This window comes from Heterocephalus glaber, unplaced genomic scaffold (assembly GCF_053883595.1).
Source record: "Heterocephalus glaber isolate CG9 unplaced genomic scaffold, H.glaber_assembly_v1.0 deba00001610, whole genome shotgun sequence".
Classification (NCBI taxonomy): Eukaryota; Metazoa; Chordata; class Mammalia; order Rodentia; family Bathyergidae; genus Heterocephalus; species Heterocephalus glaber.
The window spans coordinates 7,954,793-7,974,840 of record NW_028258381.1 but is presented as its reverse complement, the minus strand read 5'-3'; the positions used below and the strand labels follow the sequence as shown (position 1 = coordinate 7,974,840).

The 20,048-nt window shown below is 37.7% G+C and overlaps 1 protein-coding gene across 7 annotated transcripts in view; it reads left to right on the top strand.

The window, feature by feature from the left end:
• Positions 1 to 1,341: 1,341 nt before the first annotated feature.
• The window catches only part of LOC147822595 (uncharacterized), a 51,260-nt gene continuing 32,553 nt past the window's right edge, over positions 1,342 to 20,048 (top strand). Inside the window, exons 1-4 of one of the 7 annotated variants that reach the window (XR_015445400.1) lie at positions 1,356 to 4,374; positions 5,508 to 13,279; positions 13,644 to 13,743; positions 17,620 to 17,690. Coding sequence is in view for 3 of the 7 variants with exons in the window: in XM_087196028.1 (XP_087052154.1) it covers positions 12,898 to 12,941; positions 13,126 to 13,279; positions 13,644 to 13,743; positions 17,620 to 17,690 (369 nt within the window). In the remaining 4 variants the exon portion in view is untranslated. Of the gene's footprint in view, positions 13,280 to 13,643; positions 13,744 to 17,619; positions 17,691 to 20,048 lie in introns of all 7 variants that reach the window. The other 6 variants (XR_015445399.1, XM_087196028.1, XR_015445398.1 and 3 more) reach the window with 6 other exon arrangements.

The following is a 20,048-nucleotide window of genomic DNA, read 5'->3' as shown; positions in this document are numbered from 1 at the left end:
TACCTCTGGCTATGCTAGAATCCTTTATTCAAGAAGTTCCAAGAATATACAAACTAGTATTTCAAATGTAAGCTTCAAAGAATTCTGAGGCTCATGCTAAATAAGCAGAACTATATACTAGGGAGAAAACAAACTGTCAAAATTTAAATTATGTTCTCCATAGATTTTATAAAAATTAGTTTATGTTTCCAACTATATTGAATGCTAAGAATCAATATATTTTTAACATTTTCCTGTCAATAATAGACAAATGATTCATATCATTAACTGACGGAGTAGATATAAATCAAGAAGAAATAGGGAGATAACTGAAGGAAATGTGAACACAGGATATGTTCATCAATTCACAGAGATAAAATATTTTTAAAAGATAATTATTATTGCTAAATAGGAAGCATTGCAACTAAAACAAGGTGCAGTTGAAATTTCATTTGCTGGACTTGGGATATAGCTCAGTGACTGTCTCTAGAGACATTTTATTCAAAGGTTATACTGTTTAACATATATGATGAATTTATAACAGAAACATAACTTTTATATTATAAAATTATGCCACTGGATCATCAGTATTTCTAAATTGTTATTAGATCCCATTTGTGTCTCAAACTGTCATAAATTGTTGTAAGCACTGGATATCTAAAAAAAAGAACTGCCATATAACAAATTTGATGTTGGAAATAACCCAAATCGTTCCTTTTGAATCTTATAAGGAGTTTTAGTAAAAACAAAGAGATTTAAAAATAAAAACTCATTTTTAAGTACTTAATTTAAACAAAGACTAGAGAGACATTAAAATAATAGCACTTTCCTTATTATAGAGAAGCAAGCAAGCCTTTTACTGGCTCTTAAAACTATTAGCATTAGGCAATGTAAACAAACCCATTACCACACCAGGTAACATAGCTATTAACTTTATATCAAAATACTTTTTAAGATTTTAGGAACTGTTATTAGGATTTGAAATAAATTGTGCTTACATAAATAACTTTAAATGATGAACAGATATAATCCTTAATCACTTTGAGACTTCTTTACTTTCTTTTATTTTTTCAGTACCAGGGATCAAACTTGGGTCCTTGTGTTTGCGGGACAGGTGGTGGAACCACTGAGCTAAACCCCCGCCAAGAGACTTATTTTCTTAAGCTCATTTTCACTAGCTGACCTGTAGATTGACAAAACTCTATTTTTAGATATTTGAGCTTATGTTAGTGATATATATCAGACATTAAACAAAGAATATATGAATATATATTTAACAAATATCTTTAGTATTTTAACTTAATTGTAAATAATTTAGAACTTTTATCTGTTTAGTTTTTAATAATTACTTTTGCATTGTATGTAAAATGTAAAATTTGACAAACACAAGTAATTATCTTAAAGCAAACTTGTTGAGGAAAAAAAAATTCAAAGTTGTCAATATCTCAAAATGCCCTTTGCATTATAACAGAGTATCATTTAAATTTTTGAAGGATTTTTGGGGGGGGGCTTTTGAACTTGAATCTTCATATTGACCCCAATGAATAATTTATAATCAAATTTTGATGTCAATAAACCAAACTATTTTGGGAAACAAGGATACCCATAAGTGATTCAACTTGGAAGACCATAAAGTGAACTTTATTAATTGTGGTCATTGAAAATGGAATAGCTCAGAAAATCTGGAAACTTCTAATAACTGTAGGAAGAAATATTTATTTTGTATAATCATTTTAGAGTTGAGTGAGTTAATATCTATGTAAATGTGGACTCAGCTTTTTCAGGAAATTAGGAAGAAGTACAACACGGCTGGACAGTGCTTATTTAGACACACATTAGTGTATAAGACAAAATTGCCTGTTTTTTATATAGACTCAGAGCTCTCAAATAGACTTTTATTAGATAATGTCTAATGAATACAAACTTTATTTTTGTACCGGGGATCAGACTTGGGCCTTGCACTTGCTAGGCCAGCAGTAGAAACACTGAGCTAAATCTCTGGCCCAAAGCTGGTTTCTTTTTGAGACAGCACCTTACTATGTAGCCCAGGGTGGGTTCGAACTCATGGAAATCTCACTGTCTCATCCTTCTGCATGCTGGGATTACAGGAATGCATCACCATGCTTGACCTTTTTAAAACATTTTTTAAAACTCACGTGAACGAAGAAGTACTTGTGTTTATGTTTTTAAGTTATTGAGCACTTTTTTGTTTTGTTTTGTTTGGGTACCAGGGATCGAACTTGGGACCCTGCTCTTGCAAAGCAGGTGGCAGAACCACTGAGCTAAATCCCCAGTCCCTATTGAGCACTTTTTAAAGAAAGTAATCTGGTACCATCTCAATAATATATAAACATGAGTATACAGGTAGGCATAACATAATATATACATTTATGCCAACACACATAAAGCAATGACTTAAAGTTATAATTTATCAGCCTTTTAAAAGTTATATTATTGTCCTGTCATTTTACTAGTCTTATGCAACATTTAATCTTCAATTTGCATATCTGAGGGTAGGATTGAGGTTGTAACCAGGTTGGAAATATGTATCTCAAAGGAGATTGCTTGCCTAATTAAACTGAATTTGAATTTTTTGAAGCTTTTATTCTTTGCCTTAATTTATTATAGATCTTAGTCAATTTAGTCCAATTTATTGTGCTAAAATTTAGATATACAAATGGTCAGAAATTTATGTCTTATCTAATATGAAAAATAATCCAATTCAGAAACAATATTCCCCACAAAGAAAAACACAAAGGCAAAACATCTGTATCATAGCCAATCTCATTTTAGTGAATCTTTTAAAGGACAGCCCTATGAAATCAGAGTGTACTTTCATATATGTGATATATCACAATAAATCACCCCTTTTAATTTACAGGTAACTAGAACTTTATTAGGGAGCTGCAAAGTAGCGCAAGCATTTTCATTTTTGAGCACTTTATAACAGAGCGTATTAAACACACTAGCAGGAATCTCAAGAGCTAAGACTGCATCCTCACCAGTGGAAGATCAGACCAGAAAGAAACCTGAGGCAGAACAGGCTTGATATTCCCTCTAAAGTGTAGAGGGGGATTGGGGCCAGTCTGTGCCAGTGAAACCTGTCCCCCAAGTCTTTAGAATTGCCATCAAACTATTGTCTTTTAACTGGTGGTTAGGGTCCCACAATTTATTAAGAGGCATGAATATTTTCCTAAATGTCAACTAGATTTCATAAATGACCCATTTTACAGCATTCCATAAATTCACATTTTAGTTAGCATCAAAGTCCACCAGGCAACGCTCTAACATTACTTTTTCTTAGTGCTAAGATAACAAACCACAATAGTGAAAGCAAGAAATAGATCAAGCAAGTTGAACTACAGAATAAACAAAACAGAAACATAAGGCCTTGCCTGCAAAAATAAAATGTCCTATTCTTTGATGGGACACATCCTTTGATGGGATATCACAGTCTTCCCATGTTCTCAACTTAAATTTACCATCATTTCAAGAAAATAATGCATATGAGAGACAAGGCATAAAGTTTAAGGCATAAGCAATTGACAAACAAGGATGACTATTTTATTTTTTATTTTTTACCGGGGATCAAACTTGGGACCTTGTGCTTGCAAGGCAGGCACCAGAAACAGTGAGCTAAATCCCTGGCCCAAGGATGACAATTTTTGATTATCCAAATGAATCACAATCCAGAATCCATGAAATAAAAGCAAGCTCCTACCTCCTTCCAGTTATCTCACTGGGGCCTCCAAGAATGCTATAGTGGAACTATTATAACTCCAAATCTGCTACATATCGGATATGCCAAGTTCATGTTCCCCAAAATCAAAGGATGAATTCTAAGGAACAACAGAGGTTAAGAGTAAGAAATATTAGGGCTGGGGATTTAGCTCAGTGATTCCACCACCTGCCTCGCAAGCACAAGGACCCAAGTTTGATCCCCAGTACCCAAAAAAAATAAATAAAGAGCAGGAAATAATTATTGAGAGATATAGGTCCTGAGAGGCAGGAGTGGTCCTGAATGGGTTGCTGAGGACCCTACTTTACAGGGGATGTTTTAAAAACATGATCAACCTAAATTATGCACAGAAATCTCACTATTTGTTTTTAAAGATTTGAAAAAAGTAATCTTAAAATAGTAAGATACAGAAAACATGTTTATTGAAGACTTGAGTTTTCAAGTCCCTTTCAATGATTTGGCATGCAGAGAGAAGAGCTGGCAGGAGCCAAGGTTCCCATGCTGGACATGTTCCCCCAAAACACAATTTTGGTGGAAAAGGATCAGAGTTCTCTGCACAAAGAAGAGTGGGCTGACCTCCCTGATGCCAGCAGGTCAAGGATACTGAGGGAGGCAGCCCTACTTGGAGTTCCTAGGGGCTCTAGGAGCCTGCCTAGGTAGGGACTTGTAGTCCATGATGCTTTATGTCCTGCAGACAGTGGCCTAGAGGGGGAACCACAGAGCACTGGTTCATGTCTCTCCTCAGCAGGCCAGGAGCTTCCTTCTACAACCTTGGCCCTTGTCCAGGACTCAGTCCCTGGGCATATTGGGGCATGAGCACCCTTTGACCTCATCAACTCCAGGCCTCCCCAACCCCAGACCTCCCCTTACTGCCAGGCCTGTGCTAGGCCTCCCTAAGACCAGTGTATTGTTAGTTTTATTACTTATAGTTAGGTTAGGGTTAATGTTCTGCCAGAAAGTTAGTGGAGTTTTTATAAGATAATGCAAGCCTTAGGCCCACATCACTTTCACCATTTGTCCTGCCTGAGAGAAAAATTCTTTTTGTATTTGGAAACAGTTTTCTTTTTCTGGAACTCACTATGGGATAGTTTGTCATTGCCAGGACCTTGACAGATGTAAAGAACGCATCCAATTTTCTTTGAATACATGTCTTCAGTTGTTCTGGATAGCTATCTAGGAATGGAAAGGTTGAGGAGTACAGTAAATCATATTCAAATTTTTTGAGGAAATTCTGAGCTATTTTTATACACAGGCTTCACTATTCCAGTTTCTCTGCATCCTAATCAGCACCTTAAATTATATTTATGACAGTGCTGAATTCTATTGATGATAGGATTGAAGGGGACCACACTGTGTTTGTCATTTGCATTTCCCTAATGGCTGAGATGTTAAGCATGTTTGTATTTAAATGTGGGAGGGATGGAAGAGTCATTTCACATTCCAGCATTGTTTTGTCTCAACTGTCAGTTCTCAGTGCCAACATTGAGTGAGGCTGTAACTGGCACCACAAAATGAAAATTTTAATGTTAGATTTCTTTTTATCTTTTGGTACTGGAGATTGAACTCAGGTCTGTGCACTTGCGCAGCAGGTGGCAAAACCACTGAGCTAAATCCCTGGCCCAAAGTTAGATTTCTTTTAGAAAGCAGTGATTTCTGCAAACTTCCTCAGGCATAAGACATAACATTTTGTATCTAGTTTATTTCACATAGCATTATGGTCTCAAGATGCAACCATTTGCCCACAAATGAATCAAATTTATCTTTCTTTGCTTTTGTTTTGTTGAGACAGGATCTCACTCTATGGTCCAGGCTGGCCTCAAACTTGCAATGATCCCCCTATCTCAGCCTTTTGAGTGAAAATTTTCTTTTCTTATGGTGAGTAGTACTCCATATATCAGACTTCTTTTTTTTTTTTTTTTTTTTGGTACCAGGGATTGAAATTGGGACATTGCCTTTGTGCAGCAGGTGGCGCAACCTCTGAGCTAAATCTTTGGCCCCTTCAGATTTCTTGTATCCAGTCATCTGTTGATGGTGTATAAGTCATTTCAAAGTTTTAGGTATTATGAATGGTGTTGCTATCAACATGAGAAACACATGTGTCTCTGTAAGATGATGTCTTTATGTTTCTTGGGGGAAGGTACCCAGATGGATTATAACTCAGTCAAATGAAATTTATGGTTTTAGTTTTCAGAGCGGTTGTACTAGTTTTCATTCCAATCAACATTGTACAAGGGTTTTCTTTCCCTTACAACCTTGCCTGGTTTTGTTACTTTTTGAGTTCTTTTTTTGGTACTGGAGATCGAACTTGGGGGCTTTCCCTTGTGAGGCAGGATTTTTTAGAGTTCTTGATAATAGCCATGCCTAGTGGAATGAGATGGAACCTAATGTTTTGATTTGCATTTCTCTAATGGCCAACAATGTTGAACATGTTTTATATACTTTATTGGCCATTTGTGTTTCTTTGAGAAGTGTGTTTTCATTATAATTGCTCTTTTTAATTTGGTCTTTCATTTTGGAGGAGTTGTTGTTGTTGTTCTTTATTCTAGTTATTAGTTCTCTGTCCGATGAAAAGCTGACAAAGAATTTCCCACTGTGGAGGTTGTTTCTTCTGTCAGTTGCTTGTTCTCTTTTCTGTGTGAAAGCGTCTTAATTTGGTATAATCCCATTTGTTGATTCTTAATTTTTTTTTGTACCAGGGATCGAACTCAGGACCTTTCAGTTGGGAGGCAGGTGCTGGAACCCCTGAACTAAATCCCCAGCCCTATTGATTCTTAATTTTATATCTTGTGCAATTGGGGTTCTGTTCAGAAAGTCTTTGCCTATGCTTATACTTGATCTTAGCCAAAAGGCTGAGAAGCGATGCCTATGCTTATATTTTCACAAGCTTTCCATATTTTATCTGCCATCAGATTCAGTGTTTACAGTCTAATATCTATTTCTCTAATCCATGTTGACTTGATTTTATTACAAGGCATGCAAGATATGGGTCTGGATCTAACCTGCATAGGGATCACCAGTTTTCCCAGCATCATTTGCTGAAGAGGCTATCTTTTCTCCATTGTATTGCTTTGGCTCCTTTTCTCCAAACTCATGTGGGTAAAAGTGTCTGGGGTTTTTTGTTTGTTTGTTTTTTGTTTTTGGTACCGGGGATTGAACTCAGGACCTTGTGCTTTTCAGGCAGGCTGCAGAACCAATGAACTAAATCCTTGGGCCTGGTTGTTCCTTGATTCTGAACTTTATTGTGTTGATCAACATGTCTCTTTTTCTTCCTTCACCATGATGTTTTCATCACTGTACCTTTCTCATGTAACTTTAAATCTGGGATTGTAATGCTTCCTTCTTTGCTCTCATTGCTCAGGGGTGCTTTAGTGTCTCCAATCTCTGCTGATTCCTTTTATTTTTTTTATTTTAAAATTTTAAAATTTATTTTTGGTACCCTGTATTGAACTTGGGCCCTTGCACTCATGCAGCAGCTGGCAAAACCACTGAGCTAAATCCCCGGCCCCTATTCCTTTTAAGTTAAAGGAGTGTGTGTTGTAGTTCTGAGAAGAATGCTGATTAGAATTGCATTAAACATGTATATCATTTGTGGAGTGTCATCATTTTGACAATATTGTTTCTTTGTATCCAGAAACAGGGAATGTATTTCCAGTTTATAATCTCCTCATCAATCTCTCTTTTCTTTGAAACTATCATAGATTTTGTTTGTTTGTTTGTTTCTTTGTTTTTGGTACTGGGGATTTAAATCCAGACCTTGCGCTCTCGAGGCAGGTGGCAGAACCACTGAACTAAATCCTCAGCCTGTTATAGAGGATTTTTACTTGCTTTGGCCAATTTCCAGGTATTTTCTTAAGCTATCATGAATTGGATTGTTTCTTGATTTCTCGCTAAGTGGGCTTATGATTGATGTACAGGAACACTATTGAATTGTACCATAAACTATCTGCCATCATTATGTTGTCTTTGGTCTGGTATCTGTTCAGACATGTACCACTTTTTATTGGAGTCTTAGTTGTTGACATTAAGAATTATTTGTGTATTTTGAATACAAAATTGTTCTCAGATATGCTTTTTGTAGAGAAGTTATTCAGTATGTTGCTTGTCTTTTTGAAGTCTAAACAGGGTTATTCACATGGAAAAAATTAGTTTTATGAAGCCAACATGATTAATATGTTTAGTTTTGTGAAGAGAATTAGGGTTTGAGGTTAAAGTGAGGTTGAGAGTGAGGATTAGGGGTTAGAGAGTGAATAAATTTTAGAATTTGGGTTAGAGTTATGTTTTGGGTTGGGGTTTGAGTTTGGTTATACTTATAGTTAATAATTGGAAAATTACACTGAAAATTTCTTATTTTTATCAGTTGTATACTATTCCAAGTGTACTGTGGTAAATTAAGCATTTACATTGTAAAACATGAGAGGAAATAATAAAGCATAGTCCAACAATGTATAGTATATTGTTTTGCTAATTCTGACAAAAATATTAAAGACTTGGCTTTTAGAATTTATTTTCTTAAAGATTTGAGGGATGAAATCCAAGCAAAAGCTGCTTATAGAATTTCTCCTGTGTCCTCTCTGACTTGAAGATATCTGACACCTAGCCATATCTTCACATGGCCTTTCACTTGTTCACCATTGATATGTCTTTTATAAGGATTCAACTGAAATGATTAGAACAGACATATATTTTTGTCATGCCAGTGTAGTGGTGCATACCTGTAATCCCAGAAGTCAGGAGGTTGAAGCAGCAGGATCACTGTGAGTTAGAGGCCAGCCTGGCCTACAGAGTGAGGTCAAGACCAGCCTGAACTACACAGTGAGACCCTACCTCAAAAAAGAAAATAGCTCATATAAAAATGACAGAAAGGTTTAGGCTCATTCTTTATTCCTCAGGCAGATATGAGGATCTGATTGAAGGGGCCTCAGACACTCATTTCCACTCTGTGAATATCCCAGGCTAGTCTGGCCAGAGGTCCCAACACAGGAATTCTTAGAAAAATTCTCAGGAGGCACATGAGTGGCAACAGTATCTCCTCCAGTCATCCAGAGCTGATGGCCAGTACCAGTCTCTCAGAGTTCAGCCCCCTCATCATTGGGGGCTTCCAGGCCTGGAACCCATTCTACACCAGGCTGCATTGGTCCCAAGGTGCATCTCTGAATTACCTTAGCATCCTCCCTCTAGAAGGGGCCTGGACATACTGACAGAAGTACAGCTGGTGGCAGGCCTAGTAAGGAAAAATGTTCATACTAGAGGGCTTTTCTTTTCCAATCACTTTTTTTTGGTATGGGGGATTGAACTCAGGACCTTGCACCTATGAGGCAGGTGGTGGAATCACTGAGCTAAATCCCTGGCCCCTAGAGGGCTTTTCTTTTAAACTTCATGTTCTTCCCTGACTTCATGGACCTTATTTTTCTGTGGGAAAATTTAAAAAGAGATCAAAGTGCCCCTCTGCCCAAAAAGACACTTTGACATTAGATAGGTATTTTGAATAAAGTAGACCATGTTATTGGGATAGAGGACAGCATAGAGATGGGGTACAAATTACATTGTGTGAGGAGGGAGGGCTTCCCAGGGGAGGTGGTGTGAGCATTCACCATGCTAAGAGCTGGAGGACCAGGGGGTAGAGAGGCCCACATTCATGCATGGCTGCAAGCTACCCAAGACCTTAATGCATCACAATTGTATCCAGTTCTAGTAATGTGAAGTGTTTCCATTCCTGTTTACTATACATATGGCCAGCTGTTTGCTCTGTGCTCAGTTATTTTGGCTAAATCTTTAATATAGAATTCAGTGTTAGATTGGGATGGAAAATCATAACTTGATTTACTTACAAATTTTTCTTACTGTGATTTCAGTTAGCAACTGTGTCATGTAGAGTAAGGTATAAAACATTCATTAAACATTTATTTATGTCTGGGGTGTCTCTGCAGGTGATGTTCTAGTCAAGGCACAATTGTAAAAAAAACACCACTTACTAACTCCGTGTTGTGTATGTACAATTCCAAGTATCTGGGAACATCCAGGCAATCACATTCTTGAGAATTGCCCCCATGGATTCAACATTGTGTGACTGCATTTTCACAATTTATGTAGAGCTGGCATTTAAAACTCCTTGTGAGTATACTTTCTTCTTCACTCCTAACATATACAATCAGATGACATTAAATGTCCTTACATATTAAATAATAGAATTAACCTATCATGTTAAAATTTATGATTTTAATGATTTCAACAAAAGTCAACAGATTTAATTATTTTCTGGAGGTAAAGTAGTCTATTTATATGCTCCATGAGTTAAAGTCTTTTCTGTTACTATAACTGCATACCTCTGACTGGATAATTTGTACTGAATAAAGGTTTATTCAGCCTGGGGTTCTGGAGGTCCAAGATCAAGTGCCCCCATGTGGTGCGGAGACCACCATCTTCCTGGTGGGGATTCTCTGCAGAGTCCCAAGGCAGAGGTACATACAAACTGGATTTTCTGAGTTCCACTTTACAAATGACTCAGTAAGCTATTCATCTATGGCTAAATTGCTCCATTCATGACATAGCCACCTTTTAAAAACTTCCCCACTACCAAGTATTTAATATTTTGAAAAGGAAATTAAATTTCATTATGAGTTGTGATGTGCATGTTGAACCCATTAGCAGTTTATAAAGAAAAATAAAATATATTTCAGTAAAATCCTGAAATACAAAATCACTGTGGTTCAGCTACCCCTAAAATATATTATAAACCCTCCATAATAAAAAGATTATGATGGTATTGGTGCATCATTAGATAATCTAATGTTAAAAAATTCCTAGAGTTGGGCATGGTGCCACACACCTATATCCCCAGCACTTGAGAGACTGAGGCAGGAGGATTGCTGTGAGTTGAAGGCCAGCCCAGGCTACATCATAAGCTCAAGGACAGCTTGAACTGCATAGTGAGACCCTGTCTCAAAAAAAATTCTAGAAATCGACCTTTGAACAAACATAAATGAATACATACACATATATAGTGTATTATATACTTTATTGCACTGTATTAAAGTCAATAATAAAACCACAAATCAGAGTGTAAAAACTGTGTTAAAAGAAAATTGACTTGAGAAGTTGATAGAAACTAGGAAAAAGGTAAAACTGGACTTGTACTGCCATTATAGACAACCATACAAAAATCAAGCACTGGGAGATCTAGAAATGAAAAATAAAGTCACAAAATCTGTAGAAAAAAAGCATTGAGGGAAATGTCTTCCTAACTGTGACTTAAAATACAGGATTACAAAATATGTGCAACTGATTTTTTTTTTTGAGACTAGATCTTAGTATTTGGATCAGTCTGACTTTCAACTCACTTATGTAGCCCAGGCAGGATTCTAACTCATGGTGAATCTCCTGCCTTGGCCTCCCAAGTGTTGAGATTACAGCCATGCACAACCACACCAGGCTGAAAATTAAGTTTTGCATAGCAAAATAGTAAGACTGAGGTCCAAAGAAATTTGGGGGGCAATTATTTTTTAATCTGCAGCACAGAAATGGCAAATGTTCTTAATGTATCTATAATGCTCTCAAAAACATAGAAACCAGGGCCTAGAAAAGGACCATGTCACTGGACCAAGGGATCTTAGACTCCCTAGCATATCTCATTGAGGACTAGGTTTATTATAAACACCTTAGACACTGGGCAATGATTTTACCATAGTAATGGGCCACACCAATGATTCAAAATAATGTAATCTGGGGGGGGGGGCTCATGCCAAAAGTACTGAGTCCTGTAATCCCATTAATCCCATGGGGGCATGCTGAGTAGTCAAGATACTGGGGTGTGTGTGTGTGTGTGTGTGTGTGTGTGTGTGTGTGTGTGTGTGTGTGTGTGTGTGTGTGTGTGTGTGTGTGTGTGTGTGTGTGTGTGTGTGTGTGTGTGTGTGTGTGTGTGTGTGTGTGTGTGTGTGTGTGTGTGTGTGTGTGTGTGTGTGTGTGTGTGTGTGTGTGTGTGCGCGCACGCGCGCTTCTGGGTACTGTAGTCCCAGATGTGGAATTGTCTGGTATCCTGGGGGGGAGGGGGAGTGATAGTTAAGGCTACTGCAGTACAGGTGTGTGCATGCAGAGGCTTTTGGGTACTGTGTTTAATTGACTAATGGTTAACTGAAGTGGAATGAGCAGCTGAACTAAATCAGTGTGGTTCTGGGCATGGAAGGCCCACCTGAGGATTGTTGTCAATGGCACAAAAGGAGCATAGGAGGGGAAGGTGCATGCTGTTGTTTTTCCTAGAGAAGCTTGCCCCCGTGACTTGTTTTTCAGATAGAAGGAGGTCAGTTCCTGCCATTACTGGGGATAGCTGCTGTTCTCTTGGTGGAGGGGGTTGGGGGGAGCTCTGGTCTTTGCCTTGACTGTCACTTCCTGGCTCCAGTGTAGATCGTTTAGCCTTCTGGCACAGCTCTTTTACCTGGAAAGCATAGACTTTCTAAAATCCACCACTAGCCTTTTGGGCTTCCCAGTGCAGATCCCTGATGCAGACTCATGGAGGACATGTCTGTGGGCTCTAGGCCTTTGGCTGGAATTGTGCAGAACATTGCTCTGGGATCCATGCCTTGGCTGGATTCTTTATGTCTGTAGCATACAGACAGAACTTTTGCACTCTTCTGTGTTTGACTTTTTGGGTGAATATTATAAATTAATCCTATAAATTACATGTGTCCCTGATTAAATCTATTCCCTTGCAAATCACTGACAACAGGTACCTTGATCCTTGTGGTGGTGGGAGGCACGGCGAGCCTTCCAGGTATCATAGTCATGGAGGAAGTGGTGTCCTGGGGAGGATACTGTGAACCATGATGAGGGGTGACACACAAAAGTTTCTGGATACTGTAGTTCTGGGAGGGAGAGCCACACAGGATTATGGGTACCATAATGGGGGAGGGGTGGGCTAAGGGTTCTGCCTGTGGCGGGCATGCATAATCTTCTGGGTACCTTAGTCTGTGGGGGTTACACCAAGGATCTGGGTAGTGTGGTTCTTGATTGGGGCATGCAGAGTTTTCTGGGTACTGTAGTCCTGGGTGTGGCCTGTCAGGCCAAGAATTCTGGGTACTGTCGTTGCAGGTGGACACCACCAAGGCTCCCCTTCTTCATACCCTCTATCCAGTGGGACAAATGGTCTCAGAAGGCCAGGCTGGTAGGGCATTGCTGCTGGCTCAGTGATGGACACCACTGTGACTGGCCCCAGGGCGCCCACACCTGTGAGGTGCCCAGACCAGGCTCTTTCTCCTGTGACTCACCCTGGTGTGCCCAATCCTGCCCCACCCCTGCCCCACGGCTCCTCCTCCAGAATCCAGGCCCCGCCCCTCTCATTACAGCCCAAGGATACCCACAACTGAAGTGCCTTGGCTCCACCCCTGCCATGACCTGCCAAATTGTGCCCAATCCAGGTGCTTTGGAGCTATGCAACTCTTCCTCCTGAACCCAGGCCCACCTCTTGGTGTGACCGGCCCAGGCCCCACTCCTCCCATGACCCAGCCCCAGGACACCAAAGCTGAGGTGTCCTGGCCACGCCTCTCCAGTGAACAAGCTCCAACCCTTACGGTAAGCCACCCTGTTGTGCCCAATCGTAGCGCTCTTGGGCTACACTTCTCTTCTTGAACCCCACCCATCCCATGACAGCCCCAGGATGCCCAAGGCTGAAGAGCCTGGCCACGCCCCTCCTCATCCTGTAGCCAGGCTCTCCCCCATCTGGCAACTCTCCCTGTTGTGGCCAATCTTGGTGCTCCTTGGCTATGTCCCTCCTCTTCATGAACCCGCCCCCTGCTGTGGCCCCACCCCTCCCATGACGCGCCGCAGGGCACCCACAGCTGAAAAGCCTGGCCATGCCCCTCCTCATCCTGTAGCCAGGCTCCACCCCCTCCCATGACCTTACCAGCTGCACACCCTCCTTTCTGGATCCTTCCAGCCTCCTGACGAGAGCACTGCAGTCAGCCATGCTTTATGTCCAGCAGAGGGCCTTCTACAGGGGTCATCACAGAGCGCTGCTTCATCTCTCTCCACAGCAGGTGAGGAGCCTTCTGTCATGACCTCGGCCCTCCTCCCTAGGTCAGGTTGAGGTGTGAGCACCTGCCGGCCTCACCAAACCCAGGCCTCACCTACCCACCAAGCCCTCTTTGCCCTCATCACCCTCAGGCCTCATCTTCCTGCCAAGCTTATGCTAGGCCTCACCTTCTGGCAAGCCCGCTTCAGCCTCACCAATTCCAGGCATCACCTTCCCGCCAAGCCTGTCCTAGGCATCCCTCATGCTGAGCCGCATGAGTGTGAGGTGCAGCAAGTAAGGAGGGTTCTGGATGTGCGGAGAGGGGCTAGCACGGACAGGGAGGCTGGTGGGAAAAGAGCAGCCCACAATCAGGAGCCAGGATTTGGTTAGGGTTAGCACTGGTGTTGGTTAGGTTCAAGCTAGTTTTATATTAATCTCAAGGTGGTAAGGAACAATTTATGTTGGAGTTTGTATTATTGCTCGGCATATTAGGTTTGTCACTTACAATTAGGTTAGCTCTGTGAGGAAATCAGTGGAATTTTTATAAGATCATATATTTCTTAGGCCTACTTCACTTTCACCACCTACCGTGCTTGGGAGAAAACTTTTAATTCATGAATTGCAGTCTCAGGCTATTTCTTTACATTCCTCTGTTTTGACAAAAAACTTCAATTAGCTATTTTGGATATTTATCAATTTGTTTGTCTGAATTATCACAACTGGCATATGTCACAATCAGCCAATGTAATTATTGCCCCTGAAAGTCAGTAGTATTTTATCACGAAATATAACTCTATAGAGTTGCTAATTTTTAGGGAAATATTGTTAGCAAAATGCAGGTGGTATATCATCATGAAAATTATATATCTACAAATTTCTTTAGCATACTCATTTGCAAATTTTTTTATTTATAACCTGTTTACATAGAATGCCTCAGAACCATATTTCCCTCAGTGTAAATTGCTGTTAAAATGTATTTTCAGTTTTTTAATTTAGTGACATCACTTCAGTTAAGTTGTTTTTGTTTTGTTTTGTCTTTGAGACAGAATTCACTCTGTAATTCTGGCTTGCCTTGAACTCACTATGTAATCTCGGCTGGCCTTGAACTTACGGTTGTCCTCCTGCCTCAGCCTCCTAAGAGCTGAGATTACAGGTGTATTGTACCACTATTTGTTTAAACTCTTTGTTTACCAGTCACCACAGGATTGGTGTCTTCCACACTTCCCAAATTAGGTCAGAGATGAGAGGAGGAAACACTTTTGACTAAGATGGGTTGGGAGAGTGAAAGAATTTTTTCATAGACATTACCCTTTTGCAAATATTATAAATGGGGAGTACAAAGTAGAAAAAGTATACAGTAGTTAAAACATTTGCTCTGTAAATTGTTAACCTTTATAGATAGAATGTCTGCTAAAAATAGAGTCCTTAAAGAAAAATTTATGCCATTTTGAAAATAAGATCTTGTTCCATAAATGCAGCCCAACTAAATATTAATGATAGCTCACAAATCAGTGCTTTCAGCGGAATGAGTAAGATAGAAAAATGTTCACCTAGTGATTTTCCATTCTAAATTATGTAGTGTAATCAAACATGGTCATACAGAACTTTTATATTTTTCTCTGTACAGAGGTTATGTATTCTGGGTACATATTTTTAAAGGAAACATTTTAAATCCCACAAATCAACATTTTACATCATTCATAAATGAACTAAAATTTTCTCAGTACTCTGAAATTTCTTTGAATAATATGCTTAACAGCAGAGAATCTGAGTTGTTTTTTGTATATATGACTCTTTCCACCTGAAATGCTATCACAAGTACTAAAAGGGGACTTTATCTTGTACATATTTTTAGTTAATAATGCTTTAACTTATTTTACAAAGCCCTAGATTATGTATTTGGCCTGTAAAATGTACAGTTTAATGTCAGATATCTATAAGTACTGTTGTCTAATTTTCTTTGGTCAGAAACATTTGGACATGTAGTGCCACTTAGGTCAGGAATTTCTTCAGTGCCATTTATTTAGCAAACTGACTATCTTTGGTGTATGCAACTAGCAAAAATTTGTATGATACAATAGAATACAGTTCTCACACTTAACTTTCACATGAGGAGTTCTTCTGGAAACCAGTCTAGCAAAACTAGAGGGAAAGTTCTAAGAATATTTAAGAGAAAAATTCAACATTTTCAGGAGAAATAGTTGAACCTACTAAAGATAACAAATAATGTCTACTATCTCAACTGTCCAAAGTTTGGGGTTAGTGTTGAACTCTCATTTGAGCTTATTTGTGAGGCAGCTGAATAAAAGTAGGCAGCTAAATTTTAGTTTCATGTTCCTCCTGTATAACAGAAAATAAGCAGTTATTATCAATTGACTGGCAGAAAAAGGAGGAGCTGCCCTGCATAATATTTAAGGAAAATGAACTTTTAAAGACTTATTTATTTAAGCATTTAATTTTAACAAAACAGTAGGGAACACAAGAAATTATTTTGACAAATCTGTAGCCTTTAAAAATGGTTTTGCTTTAAATTTTATTAAGAACAGATCTCTATCTTAAGCTTTATTCTTTCAAACAGATTTTGACATTGTTTTTGTGTATTACAATTTTAAAAAATATTTTAACAACAAACTGTCTCTGGAAACATTTTATTCAAAGATTATACTGTTAACAAATATGATCAATTTATAACAGAAACAGAACTTTTATATTATAAAATTATGCCACTGGATCATTAGTATTTGAAAATTGTTATTAGATCATATTTGTGTCTCAAACTGTCATATATTGATGTAAGCACTAGATATCTAAAAAAGAACACACATATATAACATATTTGAGGTTGGAAACACCCACAATCATTGCTTTTGAACTTATAAGGACTTTTAGTAAAAGCAAAGAGATTTCAAAATAAAAACTCATTTTAAGTACTTAATTTAAACAAAGACTAGATAGACAAATAATAGCACTTTACTTATTATAGAGAAGCAAGCCAACCTTTTACTGTCTCTTAAAGCTATTAGCATTAGGCAGCATAAACAAACTCATTAACAGACCAGTTGGTAAAGGGTGCACAGGTAATGGGAGAAAAAATAAAAACTAAGATACATCATGTTCTGGTACAAACACCCAATGATAAATGTAAATGCATTTTATACCTAATATGTACCAATAAATATATATATATAAATTTTAAAAAACAGACTAGGTAACTTAGAGCTATTAAATCTTTATATCAAAACTGAGGCTGGTGATTTAGCTCAGTGGATCCGCCACCTTCCTCTCAAGCAAAACATCCAGAGTTCAATCCCTGGTACCCCCCCACCCCAAATCTTTATATCAAAAGACTTTTTAAGAGTTTAAAATCTGTTATTAGAATATGAAATAAATTGTGCTTACACCAGTAACTTAAAATAATGAAAAGATATAATCCTTAATCACTTTGAGACATTTTCTTAAACTCATTTTCACTAGTTAAGCTGCATAAAACTCTACTTTTAGATATTTGAGCTTATGTTAGTGCTATATATCAACAACTTATGAAATATATGTAATATTTAAATGTTATCATTTATATATATTTTATCTTTTTTTTAAGTACTGGGGATCGAATTTGGGTCCTTGCACTTTTGAGACAGGCAGTGGAACCATTGAGCTAAATCCCCAGCATCATCTATAATTTTTTTTTTTGGTACAGGGGATCAAACTCGCATCCTTGTGTTTGCGAGGCAGGCGATGGAACCACTGAGCTAAATCCCCTGCCCCTATCATTTATAAATTTTAAACAAAGAATATATGAATTTATATTTAACAAATGTCTTTAGTATTTTAACTTAATTGTAAATAACTTCGAGCTTTTATTAATCTTTTTTTTTTTTTTTTTTTTTTTTAATGGTACCAGGCTTTGAACTCGGCACTTTGCACTTTCGAGGCAGGCAGCGGAACCACTGTGCTAAATCACTGGACCTGAAAGTAATTATCTTAAAGCAAACTTTTTTTGAGAAAAAAATTTTAAATTTGTCAATATCTCAAAATTCCCTTTGCATACACTATAAAAGAATATTATTTAAAATTTGAATAGTTTTTTGGGGACTTTTGAACTTGAATCTTTATATTGCCCACAATGAATTATTCATAATCACATTTTTATGCTACCCAAAGCAAACTATTTTGGGAAACAAGGATACCCATAAGTGAATCTACTTGGAAGACCATAAAGGGAACTTTATTAATTGTGGTCATTGAAAATGGAATAGCTCAGAAAATCTGGAAGCTCCTAAGAACTGTAGGAAGAAATATTTATTTTGTATCATCATTTTAGAGTTGAGTGAGTTAATATCTATGTAAATGTGGACTCAGCTTTTTCAGGAAATTAAGAAGAAGTACAGCACAGCTGGACAGTGCTTATTTAGACACACGTTAGTGTATAAGACAAAATTGCCTGTTTCTTATACAGACTTAGAAAGCTCTCAAACAGATTCTTATTAGATAATGTCTAATGAATAGAAACATTTAAAAGTGTTTCCAGCTTTTAATCTTAATAAACCATAGGGGAGGCCTCTTATCTAACTCATTCTCTGCTGAGTAGAATAAACAAGTAGAAGCTGTCAGGCTCCATAAACCATTCTTGGTTAAGAAAGCAGTCTTGAGAACATTTTGGAAGACGTTAATCCTGAAACTATTGTAGTCATGGCATGCAGACCATTATACAGGTGAGAAATAGGTAGACCTGGGCCTTTACTTGCTATTTATTAAAAGACATGATTTTCATTTTGTTATCAGGGACTCAAAGGCCATTTTTGCTATAAACTTTTTCAACTAATGTCTAGGAAAATACTGATAGATTTTGGGCTGGGGATTTAATTCAGTGGTTTTGCCACCTGCTGCGCAAGCTCAAGGACCTGAGTTCAATCACCAGTACCAAAAAAAAATACCTCAAACACACTAATATTTTAAACTACTGTCTATCAAAAAATAGGACCCCTGGTACAAATTTAGAAGCATTCTTTTTATTGACTAGTGCTATATTATTGTTTGAGAAGCTAAATAGTTTAAATTTTGACATAAATGAATGCCCAGACTTTGGTATATTTATATTGTCTCAATGTTTAACTGACTCTGATTTTTTAGATCCTAACAAACTCAAAACTTTAATTATATTTTGTATGCTCTTTAATTTATTTTTTGAGATAGGGTTTCACAATGTAATTCAGGCTGGCCTTGAATTGATTATGTATCCCAGGGTGGCCTCAAACTCACAGCTCCTGCTTCCTGAGTGCTAGTATTATGGGTGTATGAACCACACCCAGCCATTAGTATTTTTAACTTTTGTGAAACTGAAACTTTTTCTAAAGTTAAAACATCTCAAATATAAATTTGATTAGCTAATGCAGGGAAAATTTACATTAGCAGTTGATATAACCTTTGGTATATCCTTTAAAACTTTTGGGGGGGGGGTACTGGGAATAGAACTCATTACCTTGCACTTTTGAGGCAGACACGGTGCCACTGAGCTAAATCCCTAGCCCATGTGTTATATCTTTTAAAGCTGTTTTTTTTTTGAGACAGGGTCTCAGTATGTAGCCCAGGGTGGCCTTGAACTCATGGCAATCTTACTGTGTCATCCTTTTGCACGCTGGGATTACAGGAATTCATTACCATGCTTGACCTTTTTAAAGTATTTTTTAAAAAGTCATGTGAACAGGTGCTGGGGATTTAACTCAGTGCTTCCTCCACCTGCCTCCCAAGTGCAAGGTCCCAAGTTAGATCCCCGGTACCAAAAAAAAAAGTCATGTGAACAAATAGGTATTTGGGTTAATGTTTTTAAGTTATTGAGCACTTTAAAAAAAAAAGGAATCTGGTACCCTCTCAACAATATATAAATACAAGTATACAGTTAGGCATAACATAATATATGCATTTATGCCAACACACATAAAGCAATGACTTAAAATTATAATTTATCAGCTTTTAAAAAGTTATATTATTGTCATGTTTTTTATTAGTCTTATGCAATATTTAATCTTATATTTGTATATCTGAAGGTAGGACTGAGGTTGTAACCAGGTTGGAAATATATATCTCAAAGGAGATTGTTTACCTAATTAAACAATTTGAATTTTTTGAAGCTCTTATTCTTTACCTTAATTTATTATAGATCTTAGAAAATTTAAGACATTTTATTGTGTTGACATTTACGTATAGATGATCAGAAATTTGTGTCTTGTCTAATATGAAAAATAATCCAATTTAGAAACAATATTCCTCACAAATAAAAACACAAAGGCAAAACATATAAAAAAAATATGAGATGTATGAGAATAAATGTAA